Source organism: Dipteris shenzhenensis, chromosome 29, assembly GCF_047967505.1.
Source record: "Dipteris shenzhenensis isolate YYH24624 ecotype China chromosome 29, Dip_SZ_1.0, whole genome shotgun sequence".
Taxonomy (NCBI): Eukaryota; Viridiplantae; Streptophyta; class Polypodiopsida; order Gleicheniales; family Dipteridaceae; genus Dipteris; species Dipteris shenzhenensis.
Window position 1 is genome coordinate 18,353,046 of NC_141624.1, and position 19,843 is coordinate 18,372,888.

The 19,843-nt window shown below is 39.9% G+C and overlaps 1 protein-coding gene across 1 annotated transcript; it reads left to right on the top strand.

The window, feature by feature from the left end:
- The first annotated feature begins 7,115 nt into the window (after window positions 1-7,115).
- On the top strand, window positions 7,116-10,571 carry LOC147882520 (uncharacterized). The gene is made up of 4 exons (XM_087400434.1): window positions 7,116-7,683; window positions 7,957-9,744; window positions 9,932-10,283; window positions 10,364-10,571. Exons 1-4 carry the CDS (start codon window positions 7,146-7,148, stop codon window positions 10,569-10,571), a joined length of 2,886 nt encoding a protein of 961 aa, XP_087256560.1. The 5' UTR covers window positions 7,116-7,145.
- Window positions 10,572-19,843: the final 9,272 nt, after the last annotated feature.

Genomic DNA, 19,843 nt, shown 5'->3' on the forward strand with positions numbered 1-19,843 from the left:
TGAAGCACATTGTAGAAGAACCCTTCAGGCTGATGACCAAGGTGGTATTCATTGAATGTAATGACCCTATTGTTCTTTACTACATGATTATCAAAAACATCAATTTCGATGTTGTTACGCATGTTTTGTTTCAGACCATGTGTCACGTATGTTATGTGATAGTCGTAGAATGTGGTCTCATCAAGGCATGCTAGCCTTCCACAATAGAGGTCAACTAGATGCATAATGACATCGTGGTTTCTTGAGATTATTTGTTGACGTAGTATAGGAGGAGAGGAGTTGACATAGTGAACAGACTCGCTCCTTGTGATTACTGGGATCTGCAAGCAATTAAGCATAGCTTGTGTTAGTGATACAAGTTTTGATAGGAAGCTTGCTACTATGAATTTCAATTTCAATGTGTTAAGATTCTGCAATCCCAATCGTGTTGCATCTTTTGGGTGAATGTTCAATTTTCCCATTGGCTCTGCTTTCCTTCCAAATTTGAGAAGGTAGTGTGATATTGTGGAGTTCGTCACATGTTGTATGTTCATGTGGTCTCCCCACAAAAGTAGTAGTACTGGATGGTAAGGAAGAATGTTTCAATGCTCAAATGCAGGATGAAAGTAATGTTTCAATGCTCAAATGCAGGATGAAAGTAAAGCCATCTTTGTGTATGGGGATCCAAGACCGCCGTCTGTACCTGGAAAGGAAATCCATACTTATGCGAGTGATGTCTTGGTCTTGTGTAGTAGCTTCTTCAAAAAATATGCAACTGCTTTGATGATAGTAGATCGCATAGCATTGTAGTTTGAGGCTATGTGTCAGGCTATGTGTCATCTTGTCTAGGAATGTACTCAGCAATCTCATTTGTGATCTGTGGTGGTTCAAGAACCCATAGTATGAGATGTGCATGGAGGGATCCCCTATTTTGTATTTTGTATGGAACAACGTGATTCTTGATGTAGCTTAGAAGATCATTTGGTGATAGTAAGTATTTATGCATGAATACATGGAATCGTGTGTGAAATAGAGTTGTGCATGCAATCGGACAACCTTTCCATGAGTATTGTGCATTGTAGTGTGTCGCAATGCTCTCTATAGTGTTGATCTCTTGCCATCGTGTATCTGACACCTCATCTACAGTAAATGTTAAGAAGAAGTCTAGAAGACCCCAAGCATCAACCATTTCTATTAGATCCTTTAATTGTTGACGATGCTATGATGGCACTCTATAACATAAGATATGCTTTATTGCATCGTCATCAGTAGTGTTTCGATTGCTTCTCTTGAACTGATCAATGTCTCGCTGCAAACATGTGGTGTTGCTGCTATTTTTGATCGTGAATGCTTGCTTTAATTGGTATAAGGATAAGCATGTACTGCTTGTACAATGTGTAGATTGAGAACAATGTTCTTATTCTCAATTTGATGTAGCTAGCAAATTGAATGGACCCTTCGTAGTTACAATGACCAAATGGAAATAAAAAAGGGAACACTGCAAGCTCTATCATCATGTCAAGGCAACCACTGTTGGTTGTAGGAAGCTCGTTCACTTGGAATGATGCCACTCTCTCTGATAGTTAATGATAGTTTTAGCTTTGATTCCTGCTATTGACATCAGCTCAAATGGCATTGGTTCTTCATGTATTTGTAAGATACTTGCTATAGATTCGAGAGGCAAGATGCACATGCCTATCCTGAGATTTGGTCACTCAGCCAGTGTTTTGTATTTCTGTAGTATTGGGTTATTTTTTATATTGTATGCAAAAATATATGACAGCTCACTTGCTACCAAATCTCTTGTTGAAGTTGAATCTATTGCTGGTTTGATCCATGAAATCAATGGATTGTTGAACAATGATCTCTGGTCGAGCATGCCTTTTGCAATTGCATTCATTATGGACATTACTAAAAATAAGATGTCCACTACACTTAGCAATTGCGTATGTAGGTGGTTTAGCTTTAACAATCGACGTGTGTAATCTGATAGTAATTGAACCATGTATGTAGATCGTTGTGTATTTGCGAGCAACTGTGGCATGGTGTGGATGGTACTTCGATACCCGATTTCTCATAGACATCAATGCGGCATCAATGAGACTAACATTGCCTAGTGTTGCCACATGGTCTGAAATGTGGGCAGGATTTAGGACCATAGATTTATGCTGCTTCACATGGATTGGTGTAGTGTCACATATTCCACAAATTTCTATTGATGTGATAATATTGAGTTACAATCAGTAATTCATTGACTGAGCAATTGTTTGATCATGGACCACGAAGAAGAAAAGTGCCTCAAGGAGAGCTTTCTAGATATCAAATCATTTTGCTTTACTATGGATCTCCTCTCATGGAGGGTTTCATGATTGGTGATGCATATCATCAACAAACACACACACACTGAGAAGGATGGAAAGGAGAGAGGAAGTCACAAAAGAACTACAAGTGATCTCTAGAGAAAACCTCACTACATGTGGGGGAAACCACGAAAACACCGAGCTGCTCAAGAGCTCAGAACACAGAGCTCAACAACCAAGTGGAAGGGAGCACAAGGGAGTGGATGAACTGCTCCATAGGTGCAAGTCTGGGCTGGCTATACTCCTCTACCAGGCCCTCAAATGAGCTGATATGTTGCTCCACAAGATGATAAATGAGGCAAGAGGGGAGGCACATATATAGCCCAGTCCCCCCCTTAGTCGGCCATCATGTGGGGGCACCAACCAGCAGCTCATGAGGGGCCGACTAGGAAGGTAGGCCAAACCACCTCTAGGGCTGCCCACAACCCTATAAGAGGGGTTGGTACCATCCCTACTGCTCCCCACACCAGGGCCGACATTTAAGGGTCCTATGGCCAACCCCCTCTAATCTATATACTGGGATGGCGGTCAGCTCTTTTGCAAATCTAGGAGCCAACTCCCTCTACCCAAGCATGTGAGCAGCTTGCAAAAAAGGGTGCCTCCATGGCTAGGTATTATGGCATGAGCACGGGCCAACACGAGGCAACTATCTATCCTCACGGGGTGTGGTCACACCCACAACATAGTCCCTCACACATCTACCCTAGCCTCTCACTGGGTGGGCACACCCACAAGCAAGGGCCTATGTCTCTAAGGGGACATCAGAAGATGACCTCCAACACTCCCTCTTAGCTCCTCGATGGAGCAGAGACACTAGGGATTTGGCTGTATCATTGGAACAACTTGAGGAATCCATCATGTGATGCTCCAACTAAAGGATAATTGGAGGATAATTGGGAGAGGAGAGTTATAGCCATGTCCACTGATGAAATATGCTTCCCTGCTTGGAGGATCTCTTGCTAAAGTTCCCGTAACTTGTTGATGTGTTCCTGCATCAATGAAGATTTCTTGGGATCCAACAACCTAATCTGGACCTCCACTAAAACCCTCTTCATATGAGAGGTTCGGTCATACATGGATGCCAAATGCTCCCAAATACGTTTGGCCATTGTAATGTGTTTCATGTGATTAATCACTTGAGGAATACAGTTAAGAAATATAAATGATCTTACCCTTGCATTCACAGGGCCCCATAGCTGGGACAAAGTCATGGCCTCCTGTTGACTTAGGATGCCAAGGCCCTCTACGAGGGAGCTGGTCAGGCAGCAACACCTCGGCAACACCTATCAAGACAAAACTTATCATGTCGTATGATTGTAACACAGATTCCATCAGCACCCGCCAAATACCATAATTGAGCCCATCCAACTGCCAGTCAATCAGGAACATGGGCAACACTAGAATTCTAGTCTTGTTCTCTACCATCTCAAACAAAGTTGCCATTTCAGAGTGAAGAGGACGATGAACTAAAAGAGAAGGTGAATTGGATGGAAGGGATCTGAGGGTCGAAGAAAGGAGAAAGCAGAAGAAGAAGATGAAGGGGTACTTGGGGAAATCTTTCTTCATCAAAGGCCAATGAAATTCTTTAAAAATACTTTGATAAGTTGCACTCACCCCTCAATGTCCCACATAAGGAGGTTGATGCATTTCCTCCATTACTTGTAATCTAAATGGATTTCCACTTAGAGGAGTCACTAAGAAATTTCTCTTTTCTTTGTATGCATCAATCGTGAGTTCTAAATCTTTCACTTCATTAAAACAATTATATCTAGTTCCAGTAAAAGCAGCTTTAACCTTATACTATGATGGTGAAACTTTAGGATTCATTGCTTTTACTAATTGTTCAAAAATGAAATCGTGTGTACTTTCATCATCATGTAGAATAACAATTTCTTTCTCATTTATTTTTCCCTCCATTTTTAACAATGAATAAGGAGAAAACTTACCTGATTTACATGAGTCAGAAGTGTTACCCACTTGCTTAACTTTGTCAATCACGTTAATCTTTGTGGTTGATGCCTTCTTCTTTTCTGGACATTTATTTGCATAATGTCCCTCTTTGTGGCAGTTGAAACAAGTTCCCTTCTTCAAGTCGGTCTTCTTTTCTTCTTTTGATTTGTCACGATCCTTTGAAGATATAGTCGATGGCGTAAACCGAGAATATGGTTTGAACTTAAACTTCTTGTCCCTCTTTTGAAAAGGAACAAAAGGTTTATTCTTTTCTCCATCCTTGGGTATCCTGTTCTTTCTTTCACAATTTGTAGCAAGTGATATAGCCAAACTCAAGGAATGAGGATGAAACATATTAATCTCGGCTTTTACTTTAGCCCTACGACCAGATACAAATTTCCTCTTTTGTTCTTTCTCAGAAATCCTATCTATGGTTTGAAGTTGAATGAGAGATTGCCAAAATCTCTCAACATACAAAGTAACAGTCTCTTTTTCTAATTGATGCAAGCTATCCCATTGTCGACGGACTTTTGACTTGAATTGTATCGGAAGAAAGTCTTTCTTCAATTCCTTCCAAGTAGTTGGTTGTCTTTTACTATTTTTTACCACATTCCACCATAGTGTTGCATTGTCAATAAGATGGTTAACAGCACATTTAATTTTTCCTTTTTTCGAAAACCTTTCACCCTAGAAATAATCATCATGCTGACTAATCCATGCTAAAACAAAATTTGCATCTAGAATCCCATCATATTTTTTAAAAGTAAAAGATTTTCCACTAATTTTATTTTCCTTCTTTTCTCTCAATGCAGATTTAATAGCTCTATGAATCACTCCCTCAGAATTGGATCCTGAAGTACTCTCATCTCTTGCATGTCTCTTCCTTTTCTTGTTCTTAGATCTCTCAAGCTCTTTTTCTAATTTCTCTCGCTGATATCTCTCTTGCAAAAGTTGAAGGTGAAGTGCATTAATTTGCTCTTGAATCGTTGGAGATGGTGGGAGATGTTGTGCCATTTTGTGAAAGCAAATAAACTCTCTTACACTGAATAAAATGAAATTTACTCAATCATTATACTTTATCTCTTGTGCGATCGCCACCCAAGTTGAGAGCATCCACTAGCGTTGCCACTTGTCTTTGCCAAGATCCACAATACCAACTTTACGATGCTATCAATATGTGAGAGAACCTTCTTGATGCTTAGTGACAAGAGCTTTACGGCTTCTGAATGTTGCCAAATATGAAGTTGAAGTAGAAGAGCCTCCAAAAATCATCTTGAAGAAAGCTATCCATTTGCTTGAGTTATGAGGGAAATAGTGCATAAATCAGAGGGGTAGAAGAGGACTAGAGGTTTGATAAGTTGTTGAGGGCTTGATGACTTATCAGATAAGCTCTCCTTCTCTTATCAATGAAAAAACTGCACTTACCATCTTCTTCCAAGATCTGTGAGCTTTTCACCCATGATAAGCGCATTTGAACCCGCTCAACTGCTCCACCATAGCTCAAACGGATTGGGGGAATGCATTCGGAGGGTTTGAAAACCCTATAGCCGGCTCCGGAGACAAATTCGTTGCCAAATTTTTTGTGGCTGGATCTTCTTCTTCTCGTGCGGCCGTTCATGGCAGGAAGCGTTACTTGGAGCAATTTTTTTTTTCCAATGGCCGTTTTCAATAGTTTGGAAAGGCTTGGAGGGAAGCTTGGAGGGCTTATGCAATGGAGCAAAGAGTTAGAAGTAGAATAGGAAGGTGTGAGAGGGAAAAACAACTCACCGCACAGCAATTCGTAATAAATAGAGAAGAAAGTCTTTGTTTTCTTTTCAAGAGAAAGAGAACTTTAATCAAGGAGATAAGGACCCCAAAAATTTGACTCACAATTACCACTCTCCCAAGTACGATTGGAGCTCCCTTTTTGAAATCAGAGTCGACAGCTCCTTCAGCTCTCTTCCCAACACTTCTTTGGAGAAGTACCTCTCAATTCTAGATCCTCGTGGAGTGTAGCAAGAGCTCTAATACCACTGAAATGAGAATAACAATTCTAACACATACAATAGTACCAAAAATTGAATATGCATGGAAACTCATGAAAAGACAAGAGGCAATCACTAGGTACAATCTCCCCCCTCAAGGTGTGTGGCTCGTGATCCGCGAAAGAAGCACAAACTGGCCAGCGGATGGAAACTACACACTTAATAAATTTGGTGTTGTTAGTAGTCTAATTTCAACCCTTTCCCTCACGCATAACAAACATCCCTCTCTCTCTCTCACACACACACACACACACACACTCTCTCTCTCTCTCTCTCTCTCTCTCTCTCTCTCTGTGTCACTCCGATGTGTGTGTGCATGCGTGTGTGTGTTTTCACCTTCTCCTTGATGCCTAGAGTAAAAATTCATGTCATTAAAAAATCCCATTAATTGAAACACGAATTGCATGCATAAGTGAAAAGCGCATTTTTTGAATTTGGAGATTTTCCATGGATGGGTAACCTTTACTATCTTGGAAGCAACCCACTTGGTGCCTTTATTTGATATTCTATGCATTGAAATTAATGACATTTTAGCACCTTGAGAGAGGTGAGTGGACTCCTCATTATCATGAGGAGACTTGGTGGTTAAGGGAGTGACTCTTGTTGTTGAGATGGAGAATCTCCCGGAATCGATCCCAAGATTCTCGATGTCTCATGAACGTGTACCACCTCCTCCTTCTTCTTCTTCTTCTTCTTCTATTTCTTATTCTTCTTCTTGTATTGGCCATGGCTATGGCGATCGGAATCGCAGGCATTTACCGTTGCCAACCTTGATGATTTGCTCGCATGCAGTTCGTCGGTTGTCCTGCTCATCACCCTCGACTTGCTTGCAATGCATATGTTTGTAAGGCTCGCCTTTCTCCTTGTTTGCGTAGCAACGCCTGCATCACCCGTCACAGAGGACGCCTTCTTTCTGTATAATTTTAAGCAAACCATCACCGAAGATCCCACAGGAGCTCTGAACTCGTGGAAACTGAATTCTCCTGCTCGCCCATGTGATTGGGATGGAGTCAAATGTGACGTTACTGTGCTCAAGGGGATTCCGGTTGTAAGGGGTGTCTCCCTTCCAAATCGAAACATCTTGGGCACTTTGTGGAAGGATTTGGGAAAGCTCCGGTTCTTAAGGACATTGAACTTGACAGGAAACCGATTCGAAGGACATTTGATGGACTACATTGCGGATGCCATTGTCCTCGAGACATTGGACCTCAGCGACAATGGGTTTACTGGAGTTCTCCCGACATTTGAGAAGCTGGTGTACTTGAAATCACTGATTCTGTATGATAACCAATTCGAAGGGGATTTTCCCGGCGCAGCTTGTGACGGCGAGGCCCTTAGATATGTTGATATGAGCAATAACAATTTGAGAGGTACCTTGCCTTGACGATATGCTTTATACAGATTCGAATCAGGAGTGATGTTTTGATGATGCTTCTAATTTATCACTTCGAGAAGCCTAAAACGTAAATTGAGGATGACATTGTTGTTTTTCTTCACTGAAGTTCTGGACGAAAGATTTGGCTTCATTTCTTAGAAGTCCTTCACACCACCTCTTAAGATTATTTGCATCCAGCCAAAAGAATTTTCTAAGCATTCGGGTTAGTACTTTAAAAGCATCTGATACGGACAGGTTGCTTCAACAGGGATCATATCAAAAGACGTCTATAAATGCCGTAAATTGGAGACCTTGAAACTGACAGATAATGCTCTTCACGGTGATGTTCCCACCGAGTTTGGTGAACTTACTATGCTAAGGGTCCTCGATCTAGCACACAATAAATTGACAGGCGGTCTACCTCAGGCCATAGGACAGATGCAATATCTCACTCGTCTTTTGTTGAATGACAATGAGTTTACTGGTTTCATCACCCCATCAATCAGTGCTGCCACTTATATGCAAATGCTAGACCTGAGCAACAATCAGATTGGAAAGAATATTCCTGACAGTATAGGAAACTTAGTATTTTTGGAGCGCCTTTCAATGTCCAATAACAAACTTCAAGGATCAGTCCCCCAAGGAATTGGCAAATTGACGTCGCTCGTTTCTTTCCTTGACTTGTCACAGAACATGCTCACAGGCAGTATACCTTCTGAAATTGGAAATTTGGAGCGCTTGCAGAAAGTAGATTTCTCTAAAAACAGGATATCAGGCTCACTACCTGACTCCTGGGGAGGTTGTTATGCCCTGAGAGTGTTGGATCTTTCAGAAAACCGCCTCTCTGGAAGCATGCCAGCTTCTGTTCAAGGCCTTGTAAGTATACAATACCTTAATTTATCACACAATGGAATAGGTGGTGAAATACCTGTAGAAATGGGCAATCTGAGTAGAATTTCAGTATTAGATTTGTCACACAACAACTTCAAAGGGCCCATTCCAGAATCATTTGGCACCCTGGCTAGTCTTACAAATTTTGATGGATCTTACAATAAATTGACAGGGACTCTTCCAATCTCACTTCAGAACTTGACGTATATAGATATTTTTGACTTATCACAAAATGAGTTGTCGGGGCTACTTCCTGATATTCCTCTTTTCCGCCGTTTCATTGCAGCAGGGTATTTAAAGGATGAAAAAGGCCTTTGTGGTCCTGTCTTGAATATAACGTGTGCTTCGACTCCAAACATAGTGACAGATATAGGGAAAGAAGTAATTCAATTTCTGAAAACTAAACAGCATATAATCAAGTACATTCCTTTGGCTGTTGGTGCTTTCCTTGGAGCTGGTGCTCTTATCCTCCTATTGTCATGCTTGTCGCTGCGAATTTTTCGGCCCTCACTTTTTGAGGAAGCTGTAGAATGGTGCGATGTTACATTTTCCCCAGTGCTAGGATGTTGTGGAGGGCGATCGAGACTATCCAAAAATGATCTCTGTTTAGCCACAGACAACTTCAGCAATAAAAATATTATTGGCTTTGGCAGCCGATGCAAGGTGTATTGGGGACATCTGCCTAAACAAGAACCTTGGGCTATTAAAGTTCTCAATCCTGAAATATTGTGGGAATCACGGCCCTATTTTCTGCAAGATTGCAAACTCTTAAGAAAAATGAAACAAACAAATGTAATGCAATTACTCGATTGGACTTTTAAACCTGGTTTTCTTGCAATTGTCTACAAATACATGTCCAAGGGTAGTCTTTATGACAACTTGTATGGAAAGAAAGGAACTGCTCCCCTGAGCTGGCAAGAAAGGCTGGGAATCGCCATAGATGTTGCTCATGGCCTTGCTTTTTTACATTATTGGAGAGAGAAGCAGCGGGGAGTGTATTGCCGTCTATGCCCCAGCAACATCCTTGTTGACGAAAACTGTAGAGCATGCATTGCAGGTCTGCAGATTGCGAGAAACTTGAAGGAAAAGGTGGCTGGTGGGGTTTTGACCAAGAAAACTGCTCATCAACTGACTCCAGGGGATTATACCAATTATTTAGCACCAGGTAAGGTGATCTGCCTCTATCCACTGAGATGATTTTCGGTTGGCTGTTTCTCATTAGATGCTTTTAATTATGTTGTGCAGAAGATTAATATTGTCTTCGAAAAGCAGGTTGAACTTCATTATTTATTACAATTACCCTTTCGTGATGCAGACTGAGGCTTCTAAATTAGTTTGATTACTTGTGGTAGAATGTGACTCTGAAGACCAAGTAAGCGAGAAGGCAGAAGTGTACAGCTATGGCCTGACAGTCCTGGAGCTCATCACACGCAAAAGATCAGCTGCTGGAGTCTTTTCCTTAGACAGAACCTTACCAGTTAGAATGAGAAATTTGTTTCCACACAAGGTGAAACAGTTCATTGACACAGGCATCCTGCGGACAACTACAGATTCAAATCAGGTCTTGGGTCTTATTGAGATAGCGTTGTCATGTACAGAAAATGACCCTTCCCAACGTCCAGGCATGAAAAGTGTTGTTTCAATGCTCGCCAAGGTGAACGGTGGTGATGGAGATGTCTGTTCTATGAGATCACAAGAAAAAAGGTCAGTTAATCTAGTAAAAGAGTGATTTTATTGAAATTGTCATATGTTTAGGTGTCCCTTGATGCAAAATTTGTGTGCAGGCTTCAAGTGAATGCTGGAACTTCCAATAGGGAAAAAAGGATCCACTATAAGTCCCTTCCACTAGTTTCCAAGGCTTTGTTTTCAGAACAGCTCCCACCAATCAATGGGATTACGTTTCCAAACGTTTCAAGCTCTCCATCTCACGGCATCTTGTTCGGTATTTATTCTAAGCTTAATTTCACCAGGAGTTGTGTTACAGATATGTAACAAAAAGTATTTATTGGCTTTCTTTTATTTTAACTTTTCCAGAAATAAATAATCTTTCAGGGAAAAAAATCCAAGAAGTAGCAATCCAGCCCTAATAAATAAGCCAAGGGACTTAGGTAAAAGAAGACGCAAGTGTGGTTAAATCTAATAGCATGCATTATGTTCTCAACAATGCAAACGTGGTGGGAGAGCAAAAGCAAGTCTCAAACCTATAACACAATGTGAGAATTGGAAAGCCCTGTCCTCAACATGTAAAACCACAAAAGCAACATCAGTGGGTCCCAATTTTGGGCAATATCCAAAAAGAGGTAACGAGGAGGTGACTCTGCCAAGTATGCCATACTTGTTAGTCAGGAAAAAACACCACGATCCCACAATTTGAGTAATGTCTCTGCTTTGAGTCTAGGATGGGAGAGAAGCTTGATCCATATGCCACCCAGCAGCAAATTGACCGTTGCGCTTTCTGAAACCCATAATCCTTACAATGTAAAGTTCACAAGTTTTAACAGCTCCTGTGGTAGAGGAACCCCATCTCAGTTTTGCTAATAGATCATCTACACCTTAAGCTGGGACAGGTGTTCCCAAAATTCCCAAGCAGCCATACCCTTCTTCTTCATTGGGAGTGTTTTTCAAAATCTCTTGTATATGCCTCCCAAGTTGATCTATTTCGTGTTCTTAGATCGAGTTTTAAAAAGGGCTCAGTGTATTATTGAAAGAGTACATTTTGCTTGAATTGAAGTTGAAGTCAACTCGGATTGAGTGTCATCCCTCTAAACAGAAACAAATTTTGTTGAGAATGAATAAATGATATATAGAAAATATATTAAGAACCTTAACCTAGAGAATATTTTGGTCAAGAAAATGTCCTGAAAAAAGTTTTCATAAAAACTTATTATTTTTGGAATTAGTGCTAACCCTGGAAGTTTAGTCAGATTAGAGACCTTTTCAGTACATGCAAGTTCCTGAAAGTTTTATGTTTACACTTCTATAATGTTTCTTTTTAAGAAACATTCATGTGTGAACTGATCAATGGGGATTTTGCACTAGTGTTTGCTCTAAGTTTCCTTTGCTTGAAGATTCCTGTCATGAGATATTGTTGACCAAGTGTTCCCCCCTCCCTACATTGACTTATTGTGGTTGATGATATCTCAACATGAGATGAATTATGGGATAGGATATAATCCATAGAGAATATTTGTAGCGAAAGAGATTTACTTTAAGTTTGATATGTGTTTCTTGATGACTTGCCTTATCATTACCCTTGAGTAGCGAGATAGATGATAGGATCAATTTGTTACTAGGCACAACACTTTGTATTAAAAATAGCTTCATACAACTTAAGTAAAGCAGAAGAGGAAGAAGTTGAAAAACAACTTAAATTGTATTTAAGATTGAATCAAATAAAGCTTAGTATTTTGTGCTAGACTTCATTTAGTTGAAAAAATATGGCACTATGAGAATTATAGAGCTTATCACACTTAAAAACAAGTCTCCCATTCTTTCATGGATGAGATCTTTGATTTGCTTTAAGAAGAAAATTAGTTTTATAACATTAGTCTTTGATTTAGATATCATCAAGTAAGGATCAAACTAGAAGATGTGCCCAAATATCATTATGAAGTTATGCATTACAAGTTCATAGTTACACATTACTCGTTATGGTCATTACAAGTTCAAAGTTATGCATTTTTGTTAGACTCATGCTCCAACTACAAGTTATGCATTTTTGTTTGACTCCTTGTATAAGGTCACTACAAATTCAAAGTTATGCATTTATGTTTGACTAATTATGGTCATTATAAATTCAAAGTTATGCATTTTGTTTGAGTCATGCTCCAATTACTTTTATGAATCTTGTTATACATTGTCTGTGGCTTCTCAAAAAGTGAAAATACTATCATGGATGTGGTGATCTTGGGCAAACCCTAGTGGGCTAAGCGCATGACTTCAGACCTTGGCTAAGATCTTATAACTTGTGTTGAGAAGGGGAAGGGTTGTTTTCTATGATGGACACTAGGTTAATGGATTTCTAGTGTAGTCTTCCTTAGATATGAGAGATCTAATCACAAGAAAGAGAGAGACATTTTACCACCAGAAATAAATGGGATACTAATCACGCCATCAAAGGTGTCCTAGAAAGCCATTTGAATGGGAGTTGAATCGGTTGATGGTTTTCAAGTTATTGTATTTAGAGCAGTGCAATTTCTATAGATGATATATGTACAACTTGACCATGCACTCTTTACCATGTATCATTGTATGATATTGTACATTGCTTGTGTACCTAATGTTCAATTGATCCTAGGTACTGTACTTGCTCTTCAACTTCTTTTTAGCTCATTGTATAGATTCATAGTTGCCATCATATTGTTCTTGATATTCAACATATGTACTTAACTCTTTGCCATACATTCTCTTCATTGTACAATCTTTCTCTTTAATGAGATTACACTTTGGCAAAACTGGTCCCTTTGTGTGAAAATCAAGGATTGGGACATCTGTGAAACCTATTGCTTGCTTTTAAAAATTTTAATTCTCCAGTGTGTATATCTCCAGTCTATTTGGTGTCTTCCATTTTGATTTTTCGACAACCCTGTCTTCTTGGCGTGGTGTAACGCAGCTTATATTGGATAGGGAACTAACCGAAAAGTAGTCTTGCGCGCGGTTGATGGGATCATACAACTTGTATGCTTTGCTCTCTTCACTGTAGCCAACCATGATGCATTTACATGACTTAACATCCAAATTTTTGTGATGAGGTCATGTACGTGGGCATATGCTATGCAAGCAAATATGCAAATATGCCCAACTCATGGCTTATATCCAATGAATGCCTTATAAGGTGTCTTATGCCCAATCCATTGCTTATATCCAATGAATGTCTTATAAGGTGTCATACCCTAAATCTATTGGGTCAAAAGATGACTAAGAAAGTAGCTTCCAGTGTGAATTTCATCTATCCAATACTCATTCAGAAGCTTCTCATTGAGGATTGCTCTAGCACTGTTTGCTAAAGTCTCGTTCTTCCTTTCAACTATTGGATTTTGCTGAGGTTTTATCTACACATGTGAATTGTCTTTGAATGCCGTTACTTTTGCCAAAGTTCATGAATGTTGAAGATGTGTATTCACCTCCTTTGTCTCATCAGAGAATTTTGATATTTTGGCCTGTTTATGGCTTTGAATTCTTGAAATCTGGAAAAGACTTCAGGTTTCTCCTTCAAAAAATAGACCTAATGGTATTTGCTATAGTCATCGATGAAAGTCAAGAAGTAAAGTGAACCATTAGTTCTACAAGTATATGCATAATCCCATACGTTTGTATGTATCAAGTCAAGCTTACCTAATGCTCGAGAGTTGCTTCTCCCAAAGTTGGCTCTTGATTGCTAATCGAAGCAACATGCTTTGCAAACATTTTTAAGAAACTGAAGTTTTGGAATGCCAGTTGCCATATTTTGATTTCTCAATTGCGTTAAACTTCTGAAGTTGACATGACCATATCTCTTGTACTATATTGTAGAAAGTGGCATGAGTGGGGTTGACGTTGAGCTAACATGGTATGCAAATCTAGAACTAAAGCTAAAATTCTGAATAGGTGCCCTTCTTTGATTACTTTTCCAACTAGCTGATATCCTCTAGATTTATGCATTCATCTCCATCATTTGTCCAATTGACAAAAAGTTATTGCTGAGTTTTAGTACATAAAGTACATCTTTTACCAATCCTTTTGAATATAATACCACAAACAAACAAGAAGAGGGAGAGGAGAAGAGTGGAGATGAGGAGAGAGGGCATAGTTAGAGAGCACACCACAAATGACTAATTGTACCAGTAAAATTATTCTTCGGGACTATGCCTTTCCTTGAATTGGAGTTGGTGTGTTATTTGAGTTTGGATAACATTCTTGGTCATTCTAATAGTTTCATCTATATAAACCATTTCTCATGGTTTGTCATGTGACATGGTGCACCACTATCAATAACTAACAATATATAAACCATTTCTCATGGTTTGTCATGTGACGTGATGCACCACTATCAATAACTAACAATATACCATGGACCTTGATCTGCATGGTCAATTTGATAATTGCATTTGACCTTGAAATCACAATTGATGTCAAGATACATTGTACCAGTATTTTGGATATCCTCACTCACAAGATCCATTGTGTCAGGTTCATTGGCATAATGAATTGTGACTTTGATGTCCACCACCACGAGGGTTTTCTCTTCTGCAAAAATTCCTTCTATTGCTACTGGATTGATCTCCTTGGTCATATTGCTTCTTGTGTGACAATATTTTTTGTAATGTTATATCTGGTGGGCATCTCAATGTCTCTTTCAAACAGTGAAGAAGATCTCTCGCCCGCATTGAAAACACCCTGTGGAGAAAAAACTTTGCAAATCAATGGACCCTACCTCTTTTGGCTGACATCCTTATGCTGCACTAGTTTCTTAAAAGCATATTGGGCTTGTGGTACATCCATTCTATCAACTTCTGGTAGTATCTTAAAAACATCTGCGAGTAGGTTCCATGTTTGCGCCCCTAGATTGACTTGACTATTAGCCATAGCCACCTCCTTTTCCACATGCTCATGAGCTTGTTGACACAACTTCTAAAGAGTATCCATATTTTCAGCATGCACCTAATACCACCATCTCAGAAAGGCATATCCCACATCAACATACAAATCTTAAAAAAAAATTAGCACATCTGGCAACCATATATTTGACTGAGCATGGCTATAGATTTTCGTCCAATTCTCCTACAACCTAGATGAAAAATTACCCAATAGGATATAAGCATAATTAAATGGGACAGCAATCTAGGCATGTTTATACCCACTCTAAGAAAGGGCGGGGGCAACGCCTCCCTATTATCGTTGGGGGTTCCATGGGGTGCCGGTGATAGCTATTTAGGTCTTCCTTGGCAAGGGTTCACGAGCAATGCCCTCGAATCCAAAAATATATGAAAATTGGCGCATGTGTTGTGTGGTCAAAATTGTAATAAAAGGTGTGGCGCACATAGCATGAGAGCAGTAAATATACTTCTTGTATCTTGTATCTTCTCACTGGTGGATAAGAAAAACGCAGGACTTGCTATTTCTCCGTGGACGTAGCCCACACTGGTTGAACTGTGTATATCAGTGTCTCTCTTTCTCTTCCATTCTATACACTTTGTGTATAGTGTATTTCATGCAATTTTCTTCTCGCATTGTTGCTCCCATTATCGCATTGCTCCTAACAACTTGTATCTGAGCATTTTTTTGAGCAACGTCAGTTGAGTCATTTGGAATGAGATTCTTGGTTTGAGTCGAAGCAATGATGAAAGAAGGAAACTTTAAAATCAAGAAGTTCAATGGCAAGAACTACCAACATTAGAAGATGCATATTGAGGATTATTATACCAGAAGGACCTTTTCTTGCTATTAAGTGGGATAGCAAAGAAGCTTGCAAGTATGCTAAACTGGGAGGTTCTTGACAAAAAGGCACTAGGAACAATACGACTATATTTAGCAACGTTAGTGGCTTTCATTGTCCTTAATCAGAAGACAACAAAGGACTTGATGAGCACATTGGATACATTGTATGAAAAACCGTCAGCTTCTAACTATGAAGCCTTTATTCAATCTGAAGGTGTTAGAAGATGGGTCTATAGTAGCTAATCATTTGAATCGGTTAAATATGAATACACGCCAACTAAGTTCTGTAGGAGTAAACTTTAATGATGAGGTTCAAGCTCTCCTTATTTTGCATCGTCAAAAAGTTGGGATAGCTTGGTCATGGTTTGAGTAACTCTGTCTTTGAGTCAACCACTTTGAATGTTTTCTCTCTTTTTCATAAGCATATGCTAAAGTAGATGCTTCTGCATATGCATGAGCATATGCTCACATGCTCATGCATAAGCATAAGCATATGCTTTCTCTCTTTTCATAAGCATATGCATTTGAGTATGCTTATGCTCATATGCTTATGCTTATGCATAACCATAAGCATATGCTTTCTCTCTTTTTTAATTTTTCCGCTCTCTTTTTTCCTCTCTTTTCTTCTTTTCCCCTCTCTTTTTTCCTTCTCTTTTCCTCTCTTCCTTCCTCTTCTTTTTCCCTCTCTTTTCCCCTCTCTTTCATCCTCATTTTTGTCTTTTCATAAGCATATGCTAAAGTAGATGCTTATGCTTATGCATGAGCATATGCTCATATGCTCATGCATAAGCATAAGCATATGCTTTCTCTCTTTTTCTCTTTTTCCCCTCTCTTTTTTCCTCTCTTTTCTTCTTTTCCCCTCTCTTTTTTCCTTCTCCTTTCCTCTCTTTCAATCTCTTCCTTCTCTTCTTTTTCCCTATCTTTTCCCCTCTCCCTATCTTTTCCCCTCTCTTTCATCCTCTTTTCTCTCTTTTCATAAGCATATGCATTTGCATATGGTTATGCTCATATGCTTTCTCTCTTTTTCTACTCTTTTCTTCTTTTCCCCTATCTTTTTTCTTCTCTCTTCCTCTCTTTCAATCACTTCCTTCTCTTCTTTTTCCCTCTCTTTTGTCCTCTTTTCTCTCTTTTCATAAGCATATGCATTTACATATGCTTATGCTCATATGCTCATATGCTTATGCTTATTCATGAGCATATGCTCATGCATAAGCATAAGCATATGCTTTCTCTCTTTTTCTCTTTTTCCCCTTTCTTTTTTCGTCTCTTTTCTTCTTTTCCCCTCTCTTTTTTCCTTCTCTTTTCCCCTCTTCCTTCCTCTTCTTTTTCCCTCTCTTTTCCCCCTATTTCATCCTCGTTTCTCTCTTTTCATAAGCATATGCATTTGCGTATGCTTATGCTTATGCATGAGCATATGCTTTCTCTCTTTTTTCGCTCTTTTCTTATTTTCCCTCTCTTTTTTCTTCTCTCTTCCTCTCTTTCAATCCCTTCTCTTCTTTTTTCCACTCTTTCATCCTCTTTTCCCCTCTCTTTCATTCTTTCTCTCTTTTCCCCTCTTTCATCCTCTTTTCTCTCTTTTTTCTTCTCTCTTCCTTTCTTTTAATCTCTTCCTTCTCTTATTTTTCCCTCTCTTTTCCTCTTCTCTCTTTTTCCCTCTCTTTTCCTTTCTTTTTTCCTCTCTTTTTCCCTCTCTTTTTCTCCTCTTTTTTCCTCTCTTTTCCTCTCTTTTCCCCTCTCTTTTCCTCTCTTTTTTCCTCTCTTTTCCTCTCTTTTCCTCTCTTTCTTCCTCTCTTTTCCGCCCACGTGAAGCTTCAACAGCCAGACATTGAGTAAGCATATACATAATTCTATCACTCTAATTGAAAGAATGCAGGAGTCTATAAATGCTTGCTTAATGTCAGGCTATCTTTTTCTCAAGAACCTTTTCCTAATTTTTCTTTTGCTCCTTAGCCATATTTGGTTCTTTTTTTTTTCAAACGAATTCTAAATGGAACAACCATGGCCTCACCCACGGCTATCTTCCCAAAACCCCAACCCAATTCCCCATGTTTGAGTGATTCGAGACATCTCTTCTCTCTATTACATGTAGTGGAGAAGATTGCACACAATACAGACTAGGTGAAGTATAACGTCCAAGTGCGTTCACTTGGGTGGGATCCTCACCGAAGGCGCATGGAGCAGGGGCAACTGAGGACTGCACGACACAACCTATGAGATCTCCTAGGTTTTGGAGAGACCATCACGACCGCTGGAGCACCAAAGATGAATGTATAAAGGACATAATGGGTTGTGTAGAAGCCTTCATGGACTGCAAGTATGTAATCCCTAAAGAGTATGACCTCATATTAGAAGAAGTGGAAGATGAGGTCCCGAGTGACCCGCCTAGCGGCTCAGAGGAGGAAAGTACCTCGGACAGTAATGTAGAGCAGTGGACCTCCTCCACTATTTTGGTATTTTTGGAGAATGTCTTTTTTGGAGACAGATTTTGCGCTCTCTTTTTGTATATGAGAACTCTTGTTTAACAATAGTATTTTTTGCTATATTTTTAATATATGAAAACCTTCTTGGATTCCACTTGTCTTTCATAAATATTTGTCCTTTCAAAATTGGCTTTTCATAACTATCTTAAGTAAATAATTGTCTTTTCATAGTTTTATTGAATTGAATTTGAGTTTGAATTTCATAATTGTCTTTCCGCTTCTTATTAATTAATTGTCTTTCCGCTTCTTACCCGCTCTTGTGTTTGTTTTTGTTTTCGTGTTTGTGTCTGAGTTTGTCCAATCCTCCCAAATTAGACATGGGATCATGTCGCGTGTCCAATGAGTACGAAAACCCTCGTAGGAGGAGACATCATGACCTATACTCTCCAAAGGACTTTGATTCCAATCGGATGACTCCTAAGGGTCCTACCCCTATGACTACCCTTGGCCTGACTCCTCGCAGGCCTAGCACTATGACTACCCCTCGGGGAACTCCTTTGCTAGCAGCCCATGGCTACGCCAGAAGTCCCGACGAGTTTGTCACATAGATGAGCGATCCTGAGGCAGTGAGATTCTTCTCTCAGCTATCCCAGAGGACCTCAGCTATTCCCTCTCCTACACCGATCACTAGACCTACTCGACATCCATCCCCTCTAGCCCCTTTGACTGAGGGGTCATCACTTGGGCGTACCCATCGTAAGGGAAGAAAGAGTAGGAAGGTCCGAGGCTACTGTGGTGACTCAGGAGATGTAGACAAGTCAACACACTCACATCCCTATAGGTCTCCACTTGGTCATGAGACCCAATACGAATCAGGTCCCTTGCCCTCTCCCACTTCCTCTGCTACTTCTCACTCCGTAAGCGCTCGTAGTACCACCCCTCGCTCTAGCTCTGCTACTGCCACTCCTATGAGTACTTTCCTACCTGAGGACCTGTACTATGAAGTCACTAGGAGTGGAGAGATAATTAAAAATTGAAAGGGCTCAGAAGTATTGGCCACCATGAGGCCATTGATGAGATACCACTTCAAGAGCGACATAGCTACTGATTGGTGGTACTAGGATGATGAAAAGAAGAAGGCAATCATCGAGGGATTGAAAAGACAATACCCTAACCCCCCAAATTGAGAGCTCAATGTGGATTACATGCGAGAGCGCATGTGTGCTATCTTGAAGTATCTTAGGTCAACCTTACGAACTTCCATCGCAAAGGGTAAGACTAAACCCAACTGGGCAGACAAAGGTGACTAGAAGTTTTTGAAGAAGGAGTACAGGGACCAATCCCAAAAGTTTGACAGTTAGAGGAGGGCTGCGAGGAGACGACTAGACACCATAGGTGCTTCACACTTTGGTGCAGGCGAATGGTTGG